General features: G+C 35.1%; 1 protein-coding gene across 1 annotated transcript; it reads left to right on the forward strand. All coding sequences in view use genetic code 11, as the record gives it.

Moving 5' to 3' along the window:
• Positions 1–20061: 20061 nt before the first annotated feature.
• Positions 20062–23535, forward strand: EGR_01984 (hypothetical protein; the record flags this gene model as incomplete). The annotated part of the gene is made up of 2 exons (XM_024491233.1): positions 20062–20337; positions 23305–23535. The coding sequence occupies 2 exons, from the start codon at positions 20062–20064 to the stop codon at positions 23533–23535; spliced, it is 507 nt and encodes a 168-aa protein (XP_024354376.1).
• Between the last annotated feature and the right edge of the window lie 490 nt (positions 23536–24025).

Below are 24025 nucleotides of genomic sequence, written 5' to 3' on the forward strand. Positions count from 1 at the left end.
CAGCGCAATTGCGCAACTGAACCTTTATTTTAATTATGATAAATTATGTGGACATTAGGCAAAAAGATTGTCAGTTCTTAGTTTCTGATGACAGAATGTAAAATTTAGTATGACCCATCAGTACCAGTGACAGTGTGCAATTTTAGTCAGTAATTTAAAAAATAAATCACTAAAGTTGTAAATAAATCTCGTTAACAAAGGCGGAGATTTTGTAAGTCACGTTAATTAAAATATTAAAATATTTTTAACCCTACTTAGAAATCTGTTCATAACAGATTTTTGTAAAGCATGGCAATGTCTTAAAAATTTTAAGGTACAAAGTAAAATATTACAGTATTCATATTGCTATTTTCCTTAAAACTACTGCACGATTTGGCAAGAAACAAAGGTATTGCAATGAAGGCGTAAGGACGCTCATGAAAGTCCACTTTATTGGATTGAATATGGTAATTTTTCGGCCCTAGACCCTAAAGCGATATTTGTGCCTGGTAATCATCAATAATTTTTTTAATGTACTATTAGGCATAATGCACCCGCTTTACGCGAAGCAATTAATAGCGATGGCGTAGCACATATTACACTTGCAAAGTTTGATATCCTTTGAAGTACAAACTGGGTGAGGTACATATCGCGTACTAAAACATTCCACTCTGCAAAAGTACGATAGTCATAATTAATTCAGCGTGAGGAAAGGCATTATGATGGGTAGGGAAAGAAAATAGTAGTTAGAAAAAATGCAAGCTTAGGTGTTTTACCCTAAGGCATAAAATGCTCAACACTGAGATGCATTCAGGACACTTTTTAAGTTTACAAAATATGGAAAACAGACTTCGTCAGATTTACAAAAATAGGATAAGGTTCCTTATGTTAAGTGTTTCACTCTTAAGTTTTAGAATTTGTTGCCAGCACAGTAAATAGTTTAAACCTAATCTTGCAGCTTTTTGCTCCAAATAAAGTGTTTGCTTCTAAATTGACGCCTGGTTTATGAATATGAGTACTACTCTAGTCTTTGTGACCTTCAAAGGGCAAAATGGGCAGTCGGTATTTTTCCTTTTACATCAAATAAATCTCCAAAATTGTTTTCAACGGGCTCAAATGAAACCCAATTATAGGTAAAACGAAAAAAATCATACAAAACCCCTAAAACCTTTACGATTTTTTTATTGAAGATGTTTTTAGACTTTTATTTCTCCAATGCCTCAAATGCGCTATCCTACTTCTTCCTCGTAAAATTTTGGGAGATATTAGTTTACCAATCAAATTATCAGTCATCTTTGGGGAAATCGAATGTTAATCACCCTTAATGAGAACTAGTATCTTTCAGCCAGCCTGTGTTTATTACTTTGGATTGATATTATGCGACCACAGGAGATGCTTTTTAGAATTGCATTTTTTGGTATGATATCAAGGCACAAATGCATCCTAAAGATGTGTTAAGCGTTCCATAACACTGGTATAAATAAACCAGAGTTGTTTTTGAACTTTAAAACTTAATTTTATGTGCAGAAATATATGTAGACCCAATGTTTAGTGCTATTGTTGATTGGTGCTATTAGACGGAGATTCACCAAATGGCTTTTCATTGTAAAACCACATTTTATACTGCATTCAAGAATAATACTGTATGGCTGGTTGAGAAGAGTAAACTAATTTCCAACTGGTCCGAATTTTGGTGGTGCTGATTACCTATTTGAAGAGGATCATCCAACTATGATGCAAATTCTAATTTGAGCTCGTTAGACTTTATTCGAAATATAATTAACCTATTTTTCCAAACAAAACTGTCTCCTGTAAAGCTTTTCAAGTTGTATAAAATTTAAGTCTTTTAGGTTGAGAATAGAAGCACAATGATAATAGTGAAAGAACACCAGTGAACTTTGATGATAAATAAGCGACAGGTGAACTCAACCGCTTAAGTCCTCTTATGATTTGAACAGTTAACAAATTTACTTGCTCCCTGTTTTAATCCAAAAATTAATTCCGGAATACAAGACTCTGTTTCCCCTAAATTATTGGTCTAATTGTAGATGTTAATAAAATTTTGATGCTGAAAATTTGTAAGCAATCAAACCACTGTAAACTCTACTAAGAATGAACATGAATTATTTCCAGTTTTCTTGAAAAAAATGGGTAAATTTTGCTTAAAACATCTAGAAATATGTCTGAAAACGTCGAGAGATGATGACCACGAAATAATACTTTACTTTGTGCACGACCTTTATCCACATTGATTGAGTTTTAACAATTCAGAACATCACAAGATGTACAACCCATTTTTACAAATGAACTAAAATTTGGCCTCCTATTTGCTGAGACATTTGGTCACCACTAACTTCTCTGACCATGGAAAATGATCAAGTTCGATGATGATTATTGTTTTCAATTTCTTAGTAGTCCTGCGTTATTGCGCGACAATGTTAGTATTTTCTCTTTCGTATACATAAAAGTAAGTGCATTTTGCCCGCAAAACTAGGTATTCTCGTAAAATAATAATTTGTTTCAACTCAAAACTTTGATTTTCAACGAAAAACTACTGTTACGGAAGAATATTGTACATTTTGCTTATTTGTTACCACAATTTTGTAATCCTTTGCAAATCTTTATATTGGAAAACCAGAAATTAAGACAAAGCCTTTTCCCTATCTCAATAAGCTATAAACTAATAAAAAGTATTTTGTGCATGATGGCCTAAAGGAATAATGGCCAATTTCTGACTAGGATAAATTAAAATAGAAGAAACACATTGTATGAGTCGGAATGCATCGTAATCGAGCAGGTGGCATACAGCTTGGTATTTTCTGGCTCATGCCATCACCTATCCGAAAATGATAGAAGTCATTTTTGATGTTATTTTTAAGTAAGGTCTTTGAATTTGTACTAATTTTAAATGGTATAATCATTTTACTTTGAGTCACATATAGTTTTCTAGTCTCAGTGACTTGATTTTTTAATTAGTATTCACTTAACTAGGCAGGCCCTTCAGTCTTTGCAGCTTGAATTAGCACCCTGGCAGCATGGTTAGGTAAACACGCTGAAGCCCGAAACCCTCTTTTAATCTGCTACACTGTTGTCTCGCGAATGCTTAGAGGATGATTAAAGGGGCTACATGCAAGCCTGACAGGAAGAAAATATCATTCATAGATGGAAATTCGGTAAAATTAGTATCAGGATGGCTGGCGGCATCTAGCTTTCGACTGCGGTGAATCTTAGTAATTTCCAACAATTAAAAATGCCTGTAAGCAACCAAGCTTATATCATAATTAAAGAAAGTGGGATTTCATCCTACTGTTTTTTGGCAAATTCTACCACAGAAGGTAATCACCATAAAGGGCCTTTTCAGGGTTAATCATCGTCAGATTTTAGCATAATCTCAAATTAACTCCTCTCCAAATCTCGAGATGCCTATACTAGTTAAAAATAAACCCATAAGTACAAAATTTACTGTCGCCAAAAAAGTAAGTAGCTTTATACCCATGAAGAATTCATCTTATCTCTGTTGATTATAACTTGATTGGAACAGAATAACATCCAAGATGTCAGCCGAAGGGGAAGAATTTGAGGTAACAATATTTTTCGAAATGCCCATATTTGTCAGTTTTCCTTAAATCGTCCGAACATCTTGGGGTTATGATTAAAAGATGAGCCATAATGATAACGGGCAACTATTATCGTTCGCTATGCTTCATTGCCGTCTAAGAAATAAGATAAATAGGCCAGTGAAGCATATTTCAGTAGTTTAAGTGGATCTTATAGAGAGAAACATATTTATGAATAAATAATTAGACTTTACTGCAATAGTGTCTACGATTTATTTTTGCCAGATTCAAAACACTAAACGTTAAGTTGGTTTTCTCGTTTATGCAGTAACCAGGATGGGACAAACCTAACTATTTATTTTAATATTAATACCTTATAAAATCTGTTCGACAAATACTAAGCTGTACCTAAATCAAGCTAAAATTTGTGGACAGCTAATAGATGATTGCGGCTATTAAACTACTACAAAAACGGTAACCAAAGTACATTTATAAAATAGGGCCGAGTTGCCTTAATAACTACTACTTGCGAAAAATTCGTGTGAATACAAATATGCCCCATAGATGAAAGCATAATCTGGTAGGTTATCACGAGGAGTGCTCGTCCATCTTGTGCCATATTTTTGGCCTACGTGGAATAAATTGCACTTTAAGAGCATTATGGCTAAATTAGAATTAACATACTATTTCGGCACGTAAACTGCAGGCTGTAATCCAGTTAGATGTCTGTCCGGACCACTCCCTAGCTTGTAGTACTCGAAATCTCGAATAGGCTGTATAAAGGTTGCATACAGAGGGGACAAGTCGAAGAACACACTTAGGGTACTTACTTTTCAAAGTCCCTAAAAATACGAGTAAGATAACAGAGCTAGAAATACTGTCAATGGCAAACAAGTGCTTTGTTTGTTAAACGGACCGCTCAGTCTCACATTCTTGATTGATATAGCAATTCACTTTGCTATTAATAATGGATATTATGTAAATTGTGATGATCAACTAAATCTCTTAATGCGTAGGCCCTGAGAGTATAAGCTAATAATTCATAAAATCAGATAGAGTGTTACGCTTTGGCGTAATGGCTGTCAGAGACTGCTCTATAAATTGGCTTATAAAATTATAATCTGCACGAAAAATTTAGCCGTCCAATCAATGATGCCTTTTAAAAAAGTAATATAAACATATAGAATGATGATTGGACTTTATGTATCAATGTGTTTAAATGAAAGCAAACGTCCATCTAGTAAATTTCAACCAGAAAATTAAAATTTGAACATTAGGTACTGTTTGTGTTTGCAAAATGTACATTTCGTGAACTTAGCTGTTAACTATAGCCATCCTATATAGAGCTTCTCTGAAATAAGCCAAAATTGATAACTTCTAGTAATCTTAGGACCTTTATGGAGTCACGCAGATAGACAAGGTGGAAGGCAGAAGATTTCACAACTGCCTAAAACAGTAGTATTCTCTTCAAACCGGTAAACCTAAGCATATTTTGGAATTGGAGTCAGAATAAGCTCATCCACAAATGAACCAATTTGTGGATGAAGTGATTCTTATTAACGGGTAATAGGACTGTAAACTTTCCCAAATACCATTTTAATTTTCCATGGGACCCACAATTGCAAATATTACGTTTGTGGCCCATAGGTACACTGTACACCTGCCTCAGCGTTTAAGGAATATATGATGAAATTTGACACAAAATGCGTATGTTGACTTTAAGATCTTATATGCTTTTTGCGCCTACTATCTCCATGGAAAGTACTGCCTCCCAAAAAGTTTTGCGGTAAAAGTTTATGCATCAATCAGTTGTCCAAAGCTAGACTTCACATGCTCAAAATGCTTGTTAACGAAAACAGTCATTGCCTTGGGTGACGAGAACTACCTCAGACAGAAGTGCTACTAAAAATCCGGCACACATCTCAGATTATAAATATTATATAAATATGCATCATCCTGCTCGGAATTATCGTCCAGGTTCACAAGGAACTTTATTAATTCTCAGAGGTTATTATGCCTACAAGGCCCACAAACTGAATTTTGACCATCATCGCAACAAAGAGTGTCTAAACTAGCTGATAAAATATGTGTGGGCTGTTGTTGGTGGTAATGATAATCCCAAAACTCGGATCCTGGACCAACTTAAATACTTCCTCCCGTATCAGATCCCTTGTAATGTTCCAGTATCTATTTTAAAACTCTAAACCCTAAAAACTGAGAAAGAAAAAGCCTTGCGAGAAATGATTATAGTAATTTAATACAACCTTATTGTAATTTTTTGTGTTAGTTCCACCAATTTTGGTGCACGTACGCATCGTGCGCAGTTGTGAGCGTTGTAGAATTTGGAGTCAAACAATTAACCACTGGAAGATGCGCTTTGCTGCTGTTTATGCTCATTACATTAGCAAAGTATTGAGTAGAACTATATAATTTTTCAAATATCAACAGCTTTTATTCTTTTGCTGGCTTAAAAATCTCTGAAGCATTATAGAAGCCTAATAAAAATGCAGGTACTATGAATTTATTTCCCTTACCCAAAATTAACTAGAAATATGTAAGCACATATTTTTAGCATTTCATCCAAAGCTCAATGTATCACTTTTTAGCTTTAATTTTAACACGCAAACTATTTCGTGAGAAAAAAGTCCACCTCAACCTAAACTGACTTTCTATAATCTTTGCTAATGAAGCCCTGCACTCGCTAGACACATTCGACTCCCCTGACATTATCCGCCAAATAATGCTGCACTTTTTCCGTTAAAGTAAAAAATTTTCGACTAAAATAAGTTTCTGCCTTCCTTATTGGAGATAAAATAACAATATATAGGAAAGATAGAGTCCCAGGATCACTGTGACTGACGGTTAAGGCAATGCTTCTCCGTTGGGACTAGAGAATATGAAGGGGAAAAAGGCCTACACTTCGTTTTAAAAAAGTGCTTTAACGATGAAGTCTAAGGTGAAAGTTTATAAGACTTCCTACAAACTGCACGTACTATGAATATTGTCGCCGCTAAAAGTTTCATTCGTGTTCAGAAATAGAAATCCGTGACAACTAAAAGATAAAATATTATGTCTGAAAAGTGATTTAGATAGGAAACCCATTTTCATCTTCTTATTCTTACTGCTAAACGAGTATAATTAGTCAAAACAGGGATCAGAAGTCCTTAACGCAAAAGTACTGTCTACCACTTGGATGAAAAAAGCCACGGAAAGAAGGCTGGTTAAGCTTAACATAAATTCCCACTTTACAGTTCATTTGCGGCTTTGCTAATACAAATTTCATACAGCTAGTCCTTTTAAAGGCTTTAAAAGGCTATTTGCTAACCAAATATTAGCAAACCTTTACTAATTCACACTTTCATCACGCAGTTTAGAGCAACTAAATGATTTGCTAAAGATTTGTGAATCTGATAGTTGGTATATAAGAAAACTGATAAAATACCATTGTACAAACGCATTTTTAAGAGGAGTAGCTTTGTAGCTTGACTTGTAGCACCATTTTTAATTTTTATCAAATCCTTTCTTATTTCTGTGTTGCACTCGCTAATAGAGGAGTAAATGGCTTTTACATGCAAAAGACTAAAGCAAACGCCCTGGCCTTAGGAAATAAACAAAAGAAATATGTGTAAAACATCCAGCAGCCTTATTTTTGGCTTTATGACCTGTAATACACTTTTTAAGTCAACTTAAGGTATACGAAGCAATTTTTATGTATAAATGAGGACTTTCCTATCCATGACTTGTTATAATATCTTTTAAAATCCCAAATGCTAGCGGCTAAGCACAAATTGTTTCCCTACTGTCCACTCAAATATTCAAGCGGTAGAAGAGTAGCATTTGTAGCTTAAGCCCCGTTTCCACTTTTTTAAACTTAAGGAGAAAGAAATCACATCGGTGGATGAGCGTTTAAGCTATTTTTGTTGGGCGGTATTTGATTTATTCAAAGGCCATTAGAGGATTAGTGTTAAGAATGAGAAGAGGAAAGGAGGAAAAAAAGAAAAATAGGAGTGCGTATGCACTCATCCTTACATCTCCTCTTCTACTTGGCAGAAACACAGATCCATCTACATTTAAATAGTATTAGTGATTAAATTTTAATGCTGGTGATAACATAAACCTGCGAAAAACACTGTCAAGAAAAGTCTTGTGTGTTGGCACTGCTGCTACCTAAACCACTTATCCAAGAATAATGTGCTTGCTTTTGATATGGCAGCTGCCAAATGCATCCGTTTGAATGTGCCATTTTCGGAGACGTAAACAAATATAGGACCTTTGGATCAAAGGCAACGCCTCATTGAATCCTCTGTCGTAGTCAAATTAACCGTAGATTCATATTTAATGAAGTAAAAGAATTAAGTTAAAAAATTTTTCCTTTTGTATGTGCCCAGAATTACAGATCACTGAAAAATTAACCTTGTGAATAAGTCAAATTCGCTACAGGGTATTTTCAGCCCTTGCATTAGGTAAGCGGTAGAATCACTGCCAATGTAACTTTAAATTCTTTAAAAAATCCAAATCGTTTATGAAACATCTGCCGTTATATTGAGACTGATCTAAAGAGCATAGCACACTAAGGGAAGAAAAGTAAAGAGTATCTTAGTAGCCTGTTGAACCCCAAGATTTGTAGCAATCAGAAGCTGACTCAACGCTTAAAAGTAATGCAAGTGGGATGTACCAATTCTTTTACTTGAACAACAAAAGTGGGCTTTTTAATTGCATAGAATAAACTTTAGCTAGAAGGTTTTTTTAGCCTAACACTTTAGTAATAAAATACTGGATTAATTAAAAATGTGAAAAAATGCTTCGATTCACTTAACAAAATGTAGAAAGAATTTACTTTCTTCAACTGCGTACCCAGATTTAAAGAAGGCAAAATTTGGGTTTTTTTTATTATAGCGGAAAAGTTATTTAATAATGATTTTCCGAGATGACTTGATAGTTTCGTGACAAACCTATCCAAAGGCCACTCAAGTTTTGCTGAAATGACTCCCACCATCACCGTCTTAACACACAAATGTACCCGAAAATGGATGCCTCACCACTATCCCAAAGAAGAAAACAATTCTTACATTCTTAAATTTACCACTAAATTAACAAAGAACACATAAATGTGGGCACTTTATAAAGAGAAAAAGTGACTGCCTTTACTAAGGGTTAAAAAATGGGTTTATGATAACACTACTAGTAGCGAATAAAGACACATTTAACCGATAGGGCTAATAAATGCCAATATTTAAAAACAAAAAATAAAATGACTAACAATTTAGAATAAATTAGCAGTTGTCATGATATAATGAACAAAATCGTCACCAACAACTATCGTTTCTTATTTCAGCCAACCATTTATTGCGACGTAGATGCCATAGTCTGCTAGAAAGGGCTTGCCATGTTGTGACAATAAAATTATCAGTCAAAATAGCCATGGATCACAACTATCGCTTCAAACTCCTTTACGCAGGTTTGTTTGAATTTTAAGAAGCAATTATCTAACAGGTAAATACCCTTGTAGCAGGAAAGCATAAGATTCAACAATTCAATTTATCGACGAAATCATTTTTAACTTAACTAAAATTTAGCCACGCAGAAGTAATCTAGTACCGGATTTAGCTTTATCTTCAAGCAGACGATTGGTAGTTTCTTTTCAATTGCCTGTTCACCGACCCAGAAATTCCACTTGGCCGGATAGAAAGATAAAATTAACTATTTTTCTCAAATGCAACTCTAGAACCCTTCCATAGGCTAAAACGCAAACAACATCTTTTAAAACTTTCTGAATTATGTTATTATTTGGTTCCATATTTATTTTAATTTGGTTACAAATTTGTGATTGGTTACCATGACGAAACGTTTCATACATTCCCGATGATCTACAAAAGCGTTTCCTAAATAGCTGCCCATTATTAAATGGTTTACTTTAGAATTTATTTAAAACCAATATAACGTCATGGCAAAAGAGGGTTGCGTTTTTCACCATTAAAGCATAGAATGGACACTGTTTTGGCGTCAGAGATGGAGATACTCTTTTCGTCGTACTAAGCATCAGTTACCTTAGGCATTTGGCACAAGGGGGACAAAAGTTCGTCCTTTGCCAAGACCACACACAACAAAACTAATTCGTATAATATACCAAGAAATTATTCAGAAAAATTTTGCTTTGTGCTCGCGAACACTTACTTATTATCTACGAGTCCGAATGTAATAAATAAATGTGAGTATCCCGCCATGGGATTTAAAAGCATGCATTTCTAAACTGCATAATCAAATATAAAGCAAATCATCCCTTTAGGTTGCATAAAGGTAGAAAATTCCAGGATGCAGAGCTATGCTTCTCTATCGCGTTCTTTTAACTCAGGACAGCATTGTACTTTTCCATTCCGACTAATTGCATTAAGCTGTCTTGATACCCTTGTTGCGCTAATTTTCATATAGATGCAAATATTTACGAATAATATTATTGTTTTTGCCTTTTTCACATAAAAATTTATCTCTTAGACGATTGAGCGGTAACAGATTATGCTAATTAGGTATCTAACATAAAATATTTCACATGCTGGCTAAATATTTACATAGGTGACGATTGCAGTGGGTCCTAAAACCCATTTCAGGGGAAATTCCACCAACATTCAGATCCAGGATTGAATGTCTTTGAGACCTAGGCCCCATTTGAATTCCTTACTGATGGAAAAGTGGGAGCCGAAACAAGTAGATATTAGTAGCTCTAAGGAGGGGATATTAGGAGTAAGATATTTATTGATAAAAAGTGGTGTTATAAACCCCCGTGAAAAAACATGCAATTACACAGCAAACATAGATTTTATGTCTGGCTATCGCAATTATGATCGCATCACCAAAATGCGGCATGCATTGTGCTTAATGTTCCATTAATGTCTATTGAAGTCTTTGGATGACTATGCCACCAATTCAGTGATTCACCTTTGTCGTTTTTGCTTTAATTATTACCATTTATTAATTGACGCTTTCGACCAGATGATCCTGACTAAGGTAAAAAGATTAGTAAGTTGGTCAAACGCTCCCACCAATTTTTATGATAGTCAAGTAATTGCAAAAGTGCTTACTGCGTAGTTAGAGCAAAACCCTAGATTTTACTTTTAAGTCAAAAATTGATCTCAATTTTTGAAAAATCCTCACAGTTTTACTCCAAAATTTCAAAGCTAAAATAAGAGATAAGAAATTATTTATAAAAATCCCTCAATTTTGGTCTTCGCTAAAATACAGATTTTATCAGATTAAATATATATATCGGCAATTTAACTTAACACTCTGCTAATGTCATTCAGGATTTAGTTTAGACAATGGGTATTTAGACTCTCTATCTTGTAAATTAAAGCATTTTTATGCGTAAATATTTCCACCCATTGATTCATGTGCTACTTTAAATTGAGAGCTGGCCAATGTTCCACTTTCAATTAGACATTGACATGCCTTCACTGCCTGTCAACATTTTTTCATTGCATGAATAATAGCACCAATTTGAGGTGATACTATGAAATAAACAAATTTTTGTTACTTTTTATGTAATATGATTAACAATAGTCTTTGAATGACTTTCACAGAGACCAATAAAATTTGTCTGCTGGCATATTAAAAGTGGAAATAAAGAAATGTAGATTGAGGTTCTAAGGCAAATTTGCTGTCGAAGGAGCGTAGAAGATTGGGGTGTAACTAGTGTGATAAAGGATCCGACATTTGGCTTGTTTTAATGACAGAAATGTTATACTAATCGGCCTAATTGAGAATTGGTACAGTTTAAAGTGCATGCTGATTCATAATATTGTTTCGAGAAGTTTTTTTCTTCCTGAATGAAATTTGGTAACAGAGTGGAAGAAAATACCTATTTAAATTTCTTTGATGTTAATTTGTCATGATGAAAAATGACGTAAATGTCTAACCGACAGTAATATTTTGTCATAACCCTACAAACTGTCCTCTCAGGTAATATTTTCAAGAGGATTTTAACTCGAAAAACAAGTGTAGAGCCTTTCTTTGTTAAATAATTTAAAGCCTGCAACTGAACAACAAAGAAAATTTTTCCCTTCTTTTTGAAACTGACCAAAGCTCAAAACACTACTTACTTTCATAACAAACGAATTGTTTTAGGTGTAGAACGAGTATTAGGAACAATCTAGAAAAAATCTTAGCTAAGGAAACCTACCTTTAGAACTTTGCATTGGAATTTTCTCACATGGAAAGTGAAGCCTCTAAATGGATGGTATTTAACTGATTGAATCCCTGTGTAACTTTAAAGGATGTGAACACCTTGGTTTGGATTTGTGGAAAAATCATTTGAGTGTGTGGGGAGATAAGCAAGGTTGCACAAGAATCTGAGTTTTTCTGATGTTCTATCTTGGATCCAGCTAATAGACTGATGCAATTTTGCTAAATAATTGCATTTACGTATTCAAGAAAAGTAACACGTTGTTGCTTTGGGATTTGAGCAGGGGAATATGGCAGGCTATGCTTTCTCTCTAACTCCGGATATATAGCTCTCATTTTTTGAGAATAATTCCGGAATACTATTCCAAAATTAAAGTCCGAATCTGCCATAAACTTTGATTTGCTTTAGACTGAGGAAAGGATTAGAATAGCAATTTAAGTACTTCAACTACCCACTTTTGGTGTGCTTCCTACAGTAGATTAGAACACTTGAACGTATCAAATTAAGTATATTATTAAGTAACAGGAATACCTTTCTCCCAGAAAAACTCACCGTGTAAGCAAATAAGCAAGTAATAGAATATAGACAGAAGCTGGTTTAGTTGCTGAAATCAGTAGCCGCGTTTAAAACATAGTCTCTATAAAGATTGCAAACAAAAAGCTACTGGATAGTATGAAAACTGCGCAATAATTTAAAATTTGGGTATTTGGAAACGCAAGTAACCTACTTTCGTTTTTTAATATTTCCTGCATGGTTTCTAGATTAAGTGGGACTCAATGTTAGCAAATAAAATAATGTAGGGAAGAAATTCCCGTTTATCCTTTTAATACAATGAAAATAAATCCAATAGTGCGAAAATAAGGCATAAATGTTAGTATAAGAGAATTAAAGTAGTATAATGTTGTGAGCCTTGGCAAGAGTTGACATAAAACAAAGTGGCATAGAAGAACACCTTTTAATGAGGTGCAAAAGGGCTCATGGTCTGTTGGCATATCTCGAAGACCATACTGTAGGACAGGAATACCCCTGGAGAAAATGAGGTGCCTAAGTAGTTGGTCAAAATATTCAATCGCTGCTGTCACATGTTATACAACCAGTTGTTGTAGAAATACCTTTTTGAATTTTGATGTGTAACTTCACAGCAACGATTCAAAATGTTACTGCATTTTGAAGATATACCTGTTTATTTACACGAAAAGCCACTTCAAGACTCACTGGTATTTAATACATCAAATAATATGACTTGCAAGAAAGTTTAATTTAACCTTTTACTGTCATTTAACTATCCATCTTTAGACGCGAACGACTGCAATTTACAAGCAATTTGAGAAGCTGATGCCTGCTGTTATATACCTTGGTGTTTCTCCCTTCCACCTCATCCTCCATAGCCTTAAAAAGGGTAGAGGGAGTGGACGAGGACAGGCTTGATTAGGTGGTGATAATAAAAGGGGTGCAAGTATTACGTTTACAGGCATTTAGAGTAGGTGTCCATCTTGGGGGCCAATAGAGTGTAAATAGCCCCAAAATATGTATTTACTGACCACATCTCTCCTAAAAGCTACAGTAAGACATTGTTACACTCACCCTATTTACAAGAAACAAGTTTGAAGACTGGTTAAAATAGCAATAACAGGCTCACACTACTTATGAAACTTCAAACCGACATTCGCTTTGATATTAAGCTTCAATTCTATATTGGAAACATCCATTAAAAAGGTTTTGTGATAATAATCAAATTAAAGCTTTTTTGAACAAATTATCTTAAAGTCTGTTGAGCTCGTGTAAACCCTAGCTTAGGATAGAAAATTTGCTCCGTAAGTAAAAACAAAGTAAAAAATTTGATTTGATTTGCTCGGTTTGTAATTATGCTTAACACTAAAATATTTATGGGTGTATTTTGATTACATTCTGTGATGTGGCTGCCTTCAAAGTTGCACTTAATGTCAAACTGTAACACTTCTAACTCTCGAGCCTTGTTCCAATATCAAAGTTTCCCTCACTTTAGAGTTTACAGAATTGTGAGATCATAGAATTACTTTAAAGTGGTACATTTGTTAAGTGGAAAATCTTGCGGACATTAATTCACATGGCTAGGATTGAGATTAGAACAAGTTATTAATGAATGATTTATGTTGTTTTTTGCAAAGACCAACCAGAGGTCAAACTGCCGTGCGTCTAAAAGAACTACAACCGCAGCTTTATGTTACAGCACGTTAGGATGCAAGACAAAATTACTCACATCCTTTTGAGTTTTCACTATTATTTTACTTAAAGGAGATATATAGTTTGAAGAACATAATAAATATTTGATTTTTTACATTGGCTTACCTTGCTTGCTCTCTTCCAACCCAGACATTTATACTCATGTAGTATAAATTATTATTTGGGAAGGCTTTTTCTTGCCTTATAAACATTTTTTTAAATTTTATAACTCAAAAGACAATAGCAAACAACTTAAGTTCTTATTAATGACCAATTTTTACATAAAATGTAAAGATACGTCTTGCCTTGAAGTTAATAATAGGTAAAAATTAAAAGTCATAACACAAAACCATTTTGTCTAATAGTCAGAGTGTACTTAAGTGGTTAAAATACATATTTGCATCTTAAAATGCCGGCTTGCATCAAAGGCTCACCAGGTAATGCGTTAACGCTGGACACTGAGCCATACTACTCCCTCAGCTAATCATCCAGCTCTCAGCCTTATTTTTATTGCACCTGACATCTCAAATTTGCGACATTTTTTTCTTTCATGTGAAATTGTTTTAGAGCTTGGATGAGTTGACACTTTGTCAGGGTTCGTATGCAACGTCTAGTGGTTTTTCAGTGTCTTTTGGGAAAGAAAATTTGGGGTTTTAAAAATAAATTGATTCCACCATTTTTATCCAAAATAGAAAAATTTGGACAAACTTGCTCTTGTTGTGGATGAAGGGTTATAGGAAACAAGATTTTGCGAACCAGAAACATTTTTTGATAAAAGTTATAGATTTAACTTCATTTACGCCCTTAGTTTACTCCATGATATAAAGACTTCTACGCAAGTACACGCTGGTTCTTGTTTTGAATTTTGCTGTTGCTTCGGACACACGCTCTTAGGGCCGTTATGTGGTATTGGGACTGTTTTACGCTGACCGAACAAAGCTTGCGTCCAACGATCGGTAGTGCTTTCAGAGCATTTTGTGCAAAAGTGTCAGATATCTCAGTAGAAAACTTTGTAAGTTATTTGCAGAACCCCTCACCCCCATAACTTTGGTAGCATTCGTCGGAATGTGTGAAGACACTAATTCATTTGTCTGCTGGTTTGAGGATGAAACGTTAGGTTACGGATATATGTGATGGCGTGGTGATATCAACAGTCATACAAGGATCACGAAGTAAATCTCAACCCATAATTTGTGACTAATGCATTCAGGAGCCTTCAAAGCTAAAGAATATAATGTGGCATTTTAAAAAGGTACCAACTTAATTGTGAAAAAAGTTTTATGGACAGTTCTGTCAAGGTCAAGATGAAGTCTCGACTAAAGCTTTTCTCGTCGAGGCCAACGTAGCAGTGAGAGATCCCGAAGGTTCTTTCCAGTGTGTTGGTGATGTCAGCAGCCTTTGAGAAAATTGCCAATTTATAGGCCCTTGCGCGGCCATTAACCGCAACCTGCGGCAATAGACTTTATGGGGCTACGCCAGGATTACTGGTATGAAACTGGCCTAGTGTCTTTAGACGTAGTAACTTAGCCAACATAACATAATCACCAAACCTCTGGCAGCCTATGGAGGTGTATGATAAAATCGTAACGGAGGAGTATTGATCTAAGGTCATCGCAAGATAAACAAAGCTACAAATTTTTCTGTCCTTTTCTTGAACTTCATTCGGACAAAGTAAAATAAATGGTAATATGGGACAACCATTTTAAATGTTCTCGCAAACTACTCATGAGACATTCCAGTTGAGCTCATCCGATTAATGGATTCTTCAACTGGTACCTAGTTCTGATCCAACTTAAACCATTCAAGACCAAATAAGCTGCGGTTTACCTTAATAATGCGCCACATTTAAATAAATGGCATGCCAGAGTAGTATGAGTATCAATGTGGCCGTTCAGAGAGCTTCACTTGACCACTAGCTACATAAATAAATCTTTCAAGTCATCTGGTAGACCGGTATTTTTTTCAAGTTGATGTCATAGTTCTTGCTATGTAATGGCAATGTCCGAGGGGGTGTCCATTTACAGCTGCTCTGGGTAGCCACTGAGACGGATGATGATGTACTCTCATGGGTCAGATTCCGTATTTTAAAAACGCTCATCATACTGAGTGGAGTACAAACCTTCTTTGACTTGCTTCACATTCATTTTTTAAGCTTTCTAGAGCTGGGTGGCTAAGATTGGCAGTATTCATTTCTGTAATCAACAGTGTTTCACTAGAGACATCGATGTTTACTGTGGGATTATGACTTAAAAGTGCTAAGCCTTGCAGATTCATCGACTTTAAAGTTTAGCCTATTAAGACATCGGTTGAATTTGAGTGGATCAGGCTTGTGTGTGACTGACTGATTGGGTCGATCCACAACGTGGATCTAGGAATTAACTCTGTTCCCGCATTGAACCACAGTGTTGTCATGCTACAGAATGACTGTGTGTTATTGCTTCTCGGCAATCGTCTCCGGCTTAATATTTGGGTCCAGTTTCAGATAAGTCAGTAGACGTACTTGATCGCCTACAAACTTGGGTAACTGCAAGCTGCAGATGAAAGTGGACGGCTTAAAACTTGTCACCGGTCAAATGCTTCAACTTCAATGCTCGTCCACATGGTTTAAGTCAAAAAATCGCCAATCTCATTTATGTTCCAATTCAAGCATTTACGCTGCATATTGGTGGGTGACGACTGCTTAACGATATGTTCTTGCATGAAAGGACGGTCTTGTGGATTTTGCGAAGGCATCGTATTGCAGTACTGTTTAAACTCAGCTAAACTCAGGTAGCGAAGTAAAAGATAAGCCTCCAATGTTTCATTCTGTGTAGCGAGATCAGCTTTAAGCAGCTCCTTTTACCGTTTAAGTCATGAATCAAATGTGCCATTGCCTTTTGGACCTTCGTGTTACTTCACCATGGTATAAGCAATACCATCTCCTGACGGTGCTGGTACTGTGGGTGACCAGGTTGACAGAATCGAAATCCTTGTCTGCGTTAACAATTCAAATATACTCAGCAGTTTCACGAATAGCAGTTTAAAATTTAATGGCTCTATAATCTGAATACTGAGTCGCTAATGCTATAACTGAGGTTTATACGCTTGAGTGATTACAACCGCAATTATTGGTTGATGAGGGAAATCCAAGAGCAAAAGGGCATTCTGTGATGTCTGGACAGCCAAAATTTGTGGACCATTACAATAGAAATATTTTCTTGTGTTTGTAGAGGTTTGCGGCAGTAATTTATTTTTATTAATAAATTCGCCCTAATTTATCTCACGAAACCAGAAAGGGTGTGGTGATATCAATACTTAGTCAATCATGTGCTAAGCATCTTGAAAAATTTGTTATTCATTATATCATTTGCCTTACAATGTATCAAGCAATCAAATGCACGCTTTTAATTACAAAACTTCCGTGCAAACCACCAAGACAATTTGCAGTAGGTGTATATAACAGCTTTGTAAAACAGCCTCAATTTTTTTACAGTAGTGAGAGCGCTGCACCTTTTATCTAATGTGAATTAAGCAGTTGTCAAAACCTGAGATTCCAAGCCTATTCTGGCTACTTTACAATGGATAGGGCAAAAGCATTTTGTGTTACTAGGCCTTTTGTATTATCCGGAGCACACGCCTTTTCCGGCCCTTTGAATTTCTTGGCTCAGGATTTGCATATCTGTAAATACCGACATTCGTGCTGATGTCACCAATGTTAAAGTCATATAGTTTGAATCTTTAATGTTCTAATCATGTGGAACGCCAACTGATGTTTAGAGACACTGCCCATAACCTTAATCCAAGGTGTTGACACAAATATGTCTTAGTGCACTTTATGATTAAGTCTTGGACTGGAGGAGTTATTGTTGTAAAATAAGTAAATGCAATTAGGCGGTTCCATAAACTTCTGGCATAGTGGTGTCCCCGTGGGCAGAATTGACCCACATAGGGGGCAATGTGTTTTGCTATCAAATGAGAAAAGTATCAAATATGAACCCTTTTAGCCTAAAAGCAATAATAATTTTCCGAATGAACCAGGAGTTATTGTATTCCATGGCATACGCAGCAATTATTCTCTCCAATTTACCATATATTTAAAAACTTTGGAGTTTCACATGAACTTGCTTATTAAAAGTCAAAATATGGGTTTTTCTAAGCGTGATGAAATATAACTTCGACTAGGGTATAAAAAGCAATGAATTGGAAACCAAAAGCAACCAGAAGCGATCCCAGTTGGAAAATAATTGTGACAGTATATAATAACTACTGATTACAGATAGAAAATTTAAGCTTTTAAAGGCACCCATTTTTAGTATAAAGTGGAGAATAAAACAATCGTTTATAATGGCACTTTTATAGTCATGCTCGTATTGTTAATTTATAAAGAGATGTGCATGTCAGCACAGGGTTTCTTATCCCTAATTGCATCCAAAAAGCTCCAGAAAATATTTAGAAGCTTTACCTTTTAGGAAACATTATGCAGTAGTTCCAAACAAGATGATTGGATTAGCGAAATTTGGAACATACACAAGTGGCAACCAATGAAATTTGAGTATACCATCCGAACTGGGCCGTGGAGAGTAGTGGGCTGACTTGAATTCGCGTAGACCGATGTAACGCCTAACCACAGGCAATTAATACGAGGTAGAACTATCTCTGAATTTATGTGTGATAGTTAATAGTGAACCCCTTGTATTATGCACTTCATGATTGCAGTCAGTCAAGCGTGTTCTCCTGCTTGTTGCAATATTTTTATGCAAGTCAAAATTTAAAAGAGTATGTTTACATTTTTGGTCCGGAATTCTAACATACAGTTTATGATTTGGATGCGTGAAAGAGAGCGTATTACTGTGCTTAATTATAATACATGGTGACGTAAGCCGGTGCAGTATGAAGCATTAGGTACTATTATGCAGAAATAGTTACTGGATACTTTGCGAAATGAGTAATTTAATGTAAGGTCTAGTATGAATTTGGCGGTGCTGACAAGCTATGAAAACCCTCTTCACTAATAACGTCAGCTTGTCAAATGTTTAACTCTAATTAAGTCTCAGCATTTTCTGGAAAATTTATCCTCATTTATGATATGGACAATTTTTGGACTTTATTTATTATCCCCTCTCTGTAATAAGAATATACTCGAGGTTTTACATTAGTTTCTAATGAACATGCCTCTCCCAGGTTAAAGTGGCTTATGTGAAAGCAAAACACAAAAAACCTAATGATGGAATAAGATTTAAGATAGCTGTTTTGTTTTATACTGTGATGTGATGCAGTCAGGAAGAGCTCTGTTTCCCTGCCAATTTATGCTGCATTTACAGGTCCGCTATCTATGTCACATAATTGTCACATGTATTCTTCTACATTTTATGATGATTAGCTGCTTTAGATTGCATCTCAAGCACAGTGGTTGAGTCTAGAAAGGTAGCGTGGGCGCATGATATCTACGATCAGAGGGCAATAACAATCACTAGGTTTCGAGTAACATCTTTCATTGACTGTGTTATTCGGTTTTTTTTACAGATCCTTGAATCTTATGCCTACTAATGAACTTTTTTTAATTGCAATCATTTCTTTCCAGCTATTTACAAATATTCATTTCTTAGCTAATACCACTTCACTTATTCTGGTTGGCAGTAAAACCATCAAACCTTTCATGCATTTCTAGGGGTTCAATATGACAGTCATATTAATGGATTGATAGCTAGTTGCAAACATACAGCAAGCTAAAAATGAGAAATGCTTGGCTAAATAGATGTACGAGATATTTATTTACTATTATAACAACAATGTTAAAACCGCAAATGATTTTACTAGAAACTCAAATCTACAAATCAAAAATTTTCCTGTCATCTAAAAATGCGTAGTTTGATAATTTGACTTCTTTTACCTACCGATTTTGATGCCTTTCATCTTGCGGTAAGAGTAATTCAAAAAAAGAGGTATCTTAAGAATAATTCAAAGGTTTGCCATGAATAGAGTGCTATCATTATTTTGAGATTGCAATCAGATGTAAACAGGAAAAGACCACTTTTTTATTCTATCCACCTATGGAGGGTTTCCGGTGAGATAAAACATTTTATCCGAAATCTTTTCTGTTAAAGCAGATATACATTCGAATGCGTGATAGCTGTGCTAATCCGGACCACATCAAAATTGACAGATGAAATGAAAATTCAGCTGAAGAAGGTGCTGGTGCGCATTCTCCTCATGCTTTTACAAGTACTTCACAGGAGCCTTTGCTTTAACTTCTTCCACATTGATCGAAATGCCACCACCAATTTATTGGCAGACACGAATCAGTACGACTGCAAACCCGATCAGACCGTGTTCAATCCTACACCTTGCTTTGCTGGGGATGTCAAGGTGAACCTTGTGGTTGATGAGGGCGAGACTGCGGAACTTAGGTGTTTCGTGTACAATGTCGACTCCTCAAAAACCCTGGTAATTTACTTCTAGTAAAATTCATTTTTTTCCCTAGTCACCAGTACTAAGTGCTATTTATTTAATATTTTCTTGCCAATCTTCTAATAATTTTTATTCATGCATTACGAAATTAAATGACAGTGGCAGCGGTGTTTAATCCACTCATTAGTCATTGTTCAAAACCGATGCCCTTATTCATTTCTTGGATCGTATGATGAGAAGGCTAAAGAAACGTTTGTGAATTATTCACCATGTCAGATCTTCAAGGACATTTACCCTGATGTTCTATTAAATTTTAAAAGAATTAAATAATAATGCTTAAAAGCGCTAGTTAAATTTAAATGCGAAATTGATAAGAACGATTTCTATTCGTGTAGTAAAATAAAGTCATATGTTATAATTTATCATGTAACAAGTATAAAACTATTCCAGTGGTTTGATCTCAAATAACACGTTAAAATGAATACAAATTTTTGTTGATGAACGAGTTTCCAAAAGACCAAAGAAATTTTGCACATTGAAGGGGTTTGGCCCATGACATCGCCATTTATGGAAGGGATAAAATTAAGGTGCCACGCTGAAAAGGGTGCAATAAGTTTTACACGTAACAAAGTATTCTGTAATGGATATTTCACACATAAATAACAATTTGATTGCAACACCGCGTGGTTGGTCTCAGTAAATCATCTTGGGAATATATTTTATGTCTCGATCTATATATCAGAATTTTTAATCTTTGCGTACCAATTTTAATTCCCTCTCACCTATCCTAAAGAGGAATAATTTTGAAGTTGTACCTTTTAGCTATTCAACCTTTACCCCAAAGGGGGTCATTAAAAGCAAAATATATTGCCAGTAGATGTTGGGATTAGTTCCTCAATGCGTTATTAGGAGCTTTTGAAAAATCATGCACACGTGTTGCTGCCGTGTGCTTGGCCATCCCCTCAAAATAGGAAATTTAGAGAAAGCTTGTACCCTCAAATCCTTAACCATTCTTCTAGCCTAGGATCACGGCAATTAACCCTAGTTTTTTCCTTAATGGATCGTTTATTTCAACTCTTTATAATTAACACCTCATTTACCTTAGTAACGGAATGGCTACCTGCAGTGAGAATTAAATAAATTTACTCCAGATTTTAAAGGAATACTAGTGTAAGAGTAAATTTATGGGTACATCACCGTCATCTGGGTCTGTTTGCCGGATACTGTAAAGCCTTAGGTAATTGTCCATGCAAAGATTTATGCACTTTTTAAAATAAGCGCATATTTCTTGCCAAATGTGATGATAGGAATTAGGTCAGCAACATACGACCGGCGTAGAAACCATAAATATAATGTCATTTAACTCTGGATTAGTCAAAACCTGCAACTTATTGCAAATCGTGGAGAACGAATTGGTGGTACAGGTGACTAAAGCCTATTGTTCAACCTGTACCTGGTCCTGTTTTAAGAGGTTTGAACTTCTAGCATTGTTATTTACACCACTGCTTTATAATTTTAGTACACTTTAAACTGATCTTATTCAGCCATTTTTCCAAAATGATCAAAATTTTTACAAGTCAAGTATGTAGATTTTGAATTTGCAGTGTTCTTTGCCACACACCAGTTGTAAAGTAATATCAACTTTATGCGTCGATAATATATTTGAATTAATTGTTAGCCTTTTCATAAAATTAGGTGAACAGTTTTAGTTGTAGAACTGGAAGAGTATAAGGGAATCAGACTTGATATACACTGCGCACATGGATGCTATATTAAACTATATCTTACGATACCAGATGCTATATATCATTAAAACGCCCAAGTTTATGTTAAAATGGAAAATGCTAGTAAATTCTTTAAAGATTTTAGTGATAATTTAGAGCATAACATATTAATGACAAATTTCCTATTTTTCAAATTAATATTGACCAAGTTTAGGTCTCCTTGACTCAAATTGGAGCAATTTACTTTGGACCTTATGGCCTACCACTCAAAGCAAGAAATGACACCTGAATTGCCTTAATTTACTAAATGGCATACAGCAACCGTTAGGACAAGCCTGAATCATTAAAGCCACACAAGTATGTGTCGTGTAAGTGACATTCTTGCACGCAAATATTTTAATTAAGCCCCTCAATATGGCTGGTGTGAAGTTACATTTTGGGACTTAACCTCGGAAAGTAATCTGCAGAAACCAAGAGATAGTATTTGTTTTAGTTGGTGGCATGCATTTATTTGTGTTTCATCATACTCTACCAGCAAGGTCTTGTATTCACAATTAAGCTAAATTAGTAGATTAGCAGAACGATAAACACAACTTTTTTATTTCTGCTGGGTCTACAGGAAAGCTATCATTATTCTGCTCATAAAGTAGAGTAACACCAAATTATTTAATTCATTTGATTGTGCATATGCAATACTTTGCCACCGCAGTATTACGTGAACCAACAAATGAATCACACAATTCACAAAAAAAATGTTTTTTAGTGCAAACTTAATGATAACTCATTTTTGAAGAATAATCGATATTGAGAATGTTTTTTTGCAGTTGTAATCCAGTCTCAAAATTAAAACAGATCAAGTAATAACTCCGTAGCTTGTGCATGAGCAGAAGTTATCGCACATGACTTCTCCTGAATCAATGGTTTCAATATTTCGTTTTCAAAGTATTTTCTTTTAACTTATAATGCAGTTGATTTTTGAATTGATTTAACTTGAAATTTCGCTTAATGATAGGAGAAACTTGCAAAGTGATAACAGAATGAAACCTTAAAGCCAAGTCCGGTGTTGCAGTTAAGTTATTCAAAGGAAGAATTTAGCAAATTATTTGACTCGGCATTTAAGTAAACGAAAGTCATAAGCTTTATAGGGATAATTTTTGAAAGTACATGACAGTTTTGTCAATTTACGCAGGCGTAAAATGTTAACATGCAATATTTTAGTTCCACTTAACACCATATCTTCTTTTCAAAATAGCTTATGCATTTCTTATTAACCTTCTAGGTTTCTTGGTGGAAGGAGCGGGAGTTACAGGAAATTTCACTCGGTCTGACAACCCAAAGCAAGCGCTTTTATCTGCCTCGTCGATTTTATGAGGATTGGACGCTTATTATTAAGAAAGTTCAACCCAAAGATGCTGGCAGGTATTCTTGCCAAATTAACTCCGAATCCGTTCTCGAGAAAATGTTCAACCTCAAAGTCATTGGTAAATTCAAAGAGCTCAATGCTCCTTGATCAGGCTTTTCTTCTAAGAATAATCAAACCACGATGAAGAAGTATTAATAACTAGCATAAATTAGTAATAGACGCTTTTTATTGCTCAGGAAGTATAAAATTGCTTAAAAGTACCACCAGATTTTTGCTTCACGATTTCGCACTTCTGCTCAAAATTGTTGTGACAAACGAATAAAAACTATGCAATCTGCTTCTAGCATTTTTATTTGTAAAATCCCCTTTTATGTACTAAATGGATTAAAATTTGTGCATCACTTGTTAGGTCGCTTGAGGATTAACGCAATGAAGCACCAACCAGTATAGTGTATTATTCCATGCCTAAGATTTTTTGTCAAAAAAGACTTATTTGACCATATTCGTTCCAAAAGTGATATCAAGCTGCCTTATCCATTCAAATGTATAATCCGAATTATATAATCATTCTAAACCTACTATTATATGCTCATTCCGATATATCCTTATGTAAGTGAAAGTCGTTGTTTTCAGAGCA

The sequence above is a fragment of the Echinococcus granulosus genome, assembly GCF_000524195.1.
Source record: "Echinococcus granulosus chromosome Unknown EG_S00008, whole genome shotgun sequence".
NCBI classification, from domain to species: Eukaryota; Metazoa; Platyhelminthes; class Cestoda; order Cyclophyllidea; family Taeniidae; genus Echinococcus; species Echinococcus granulosus.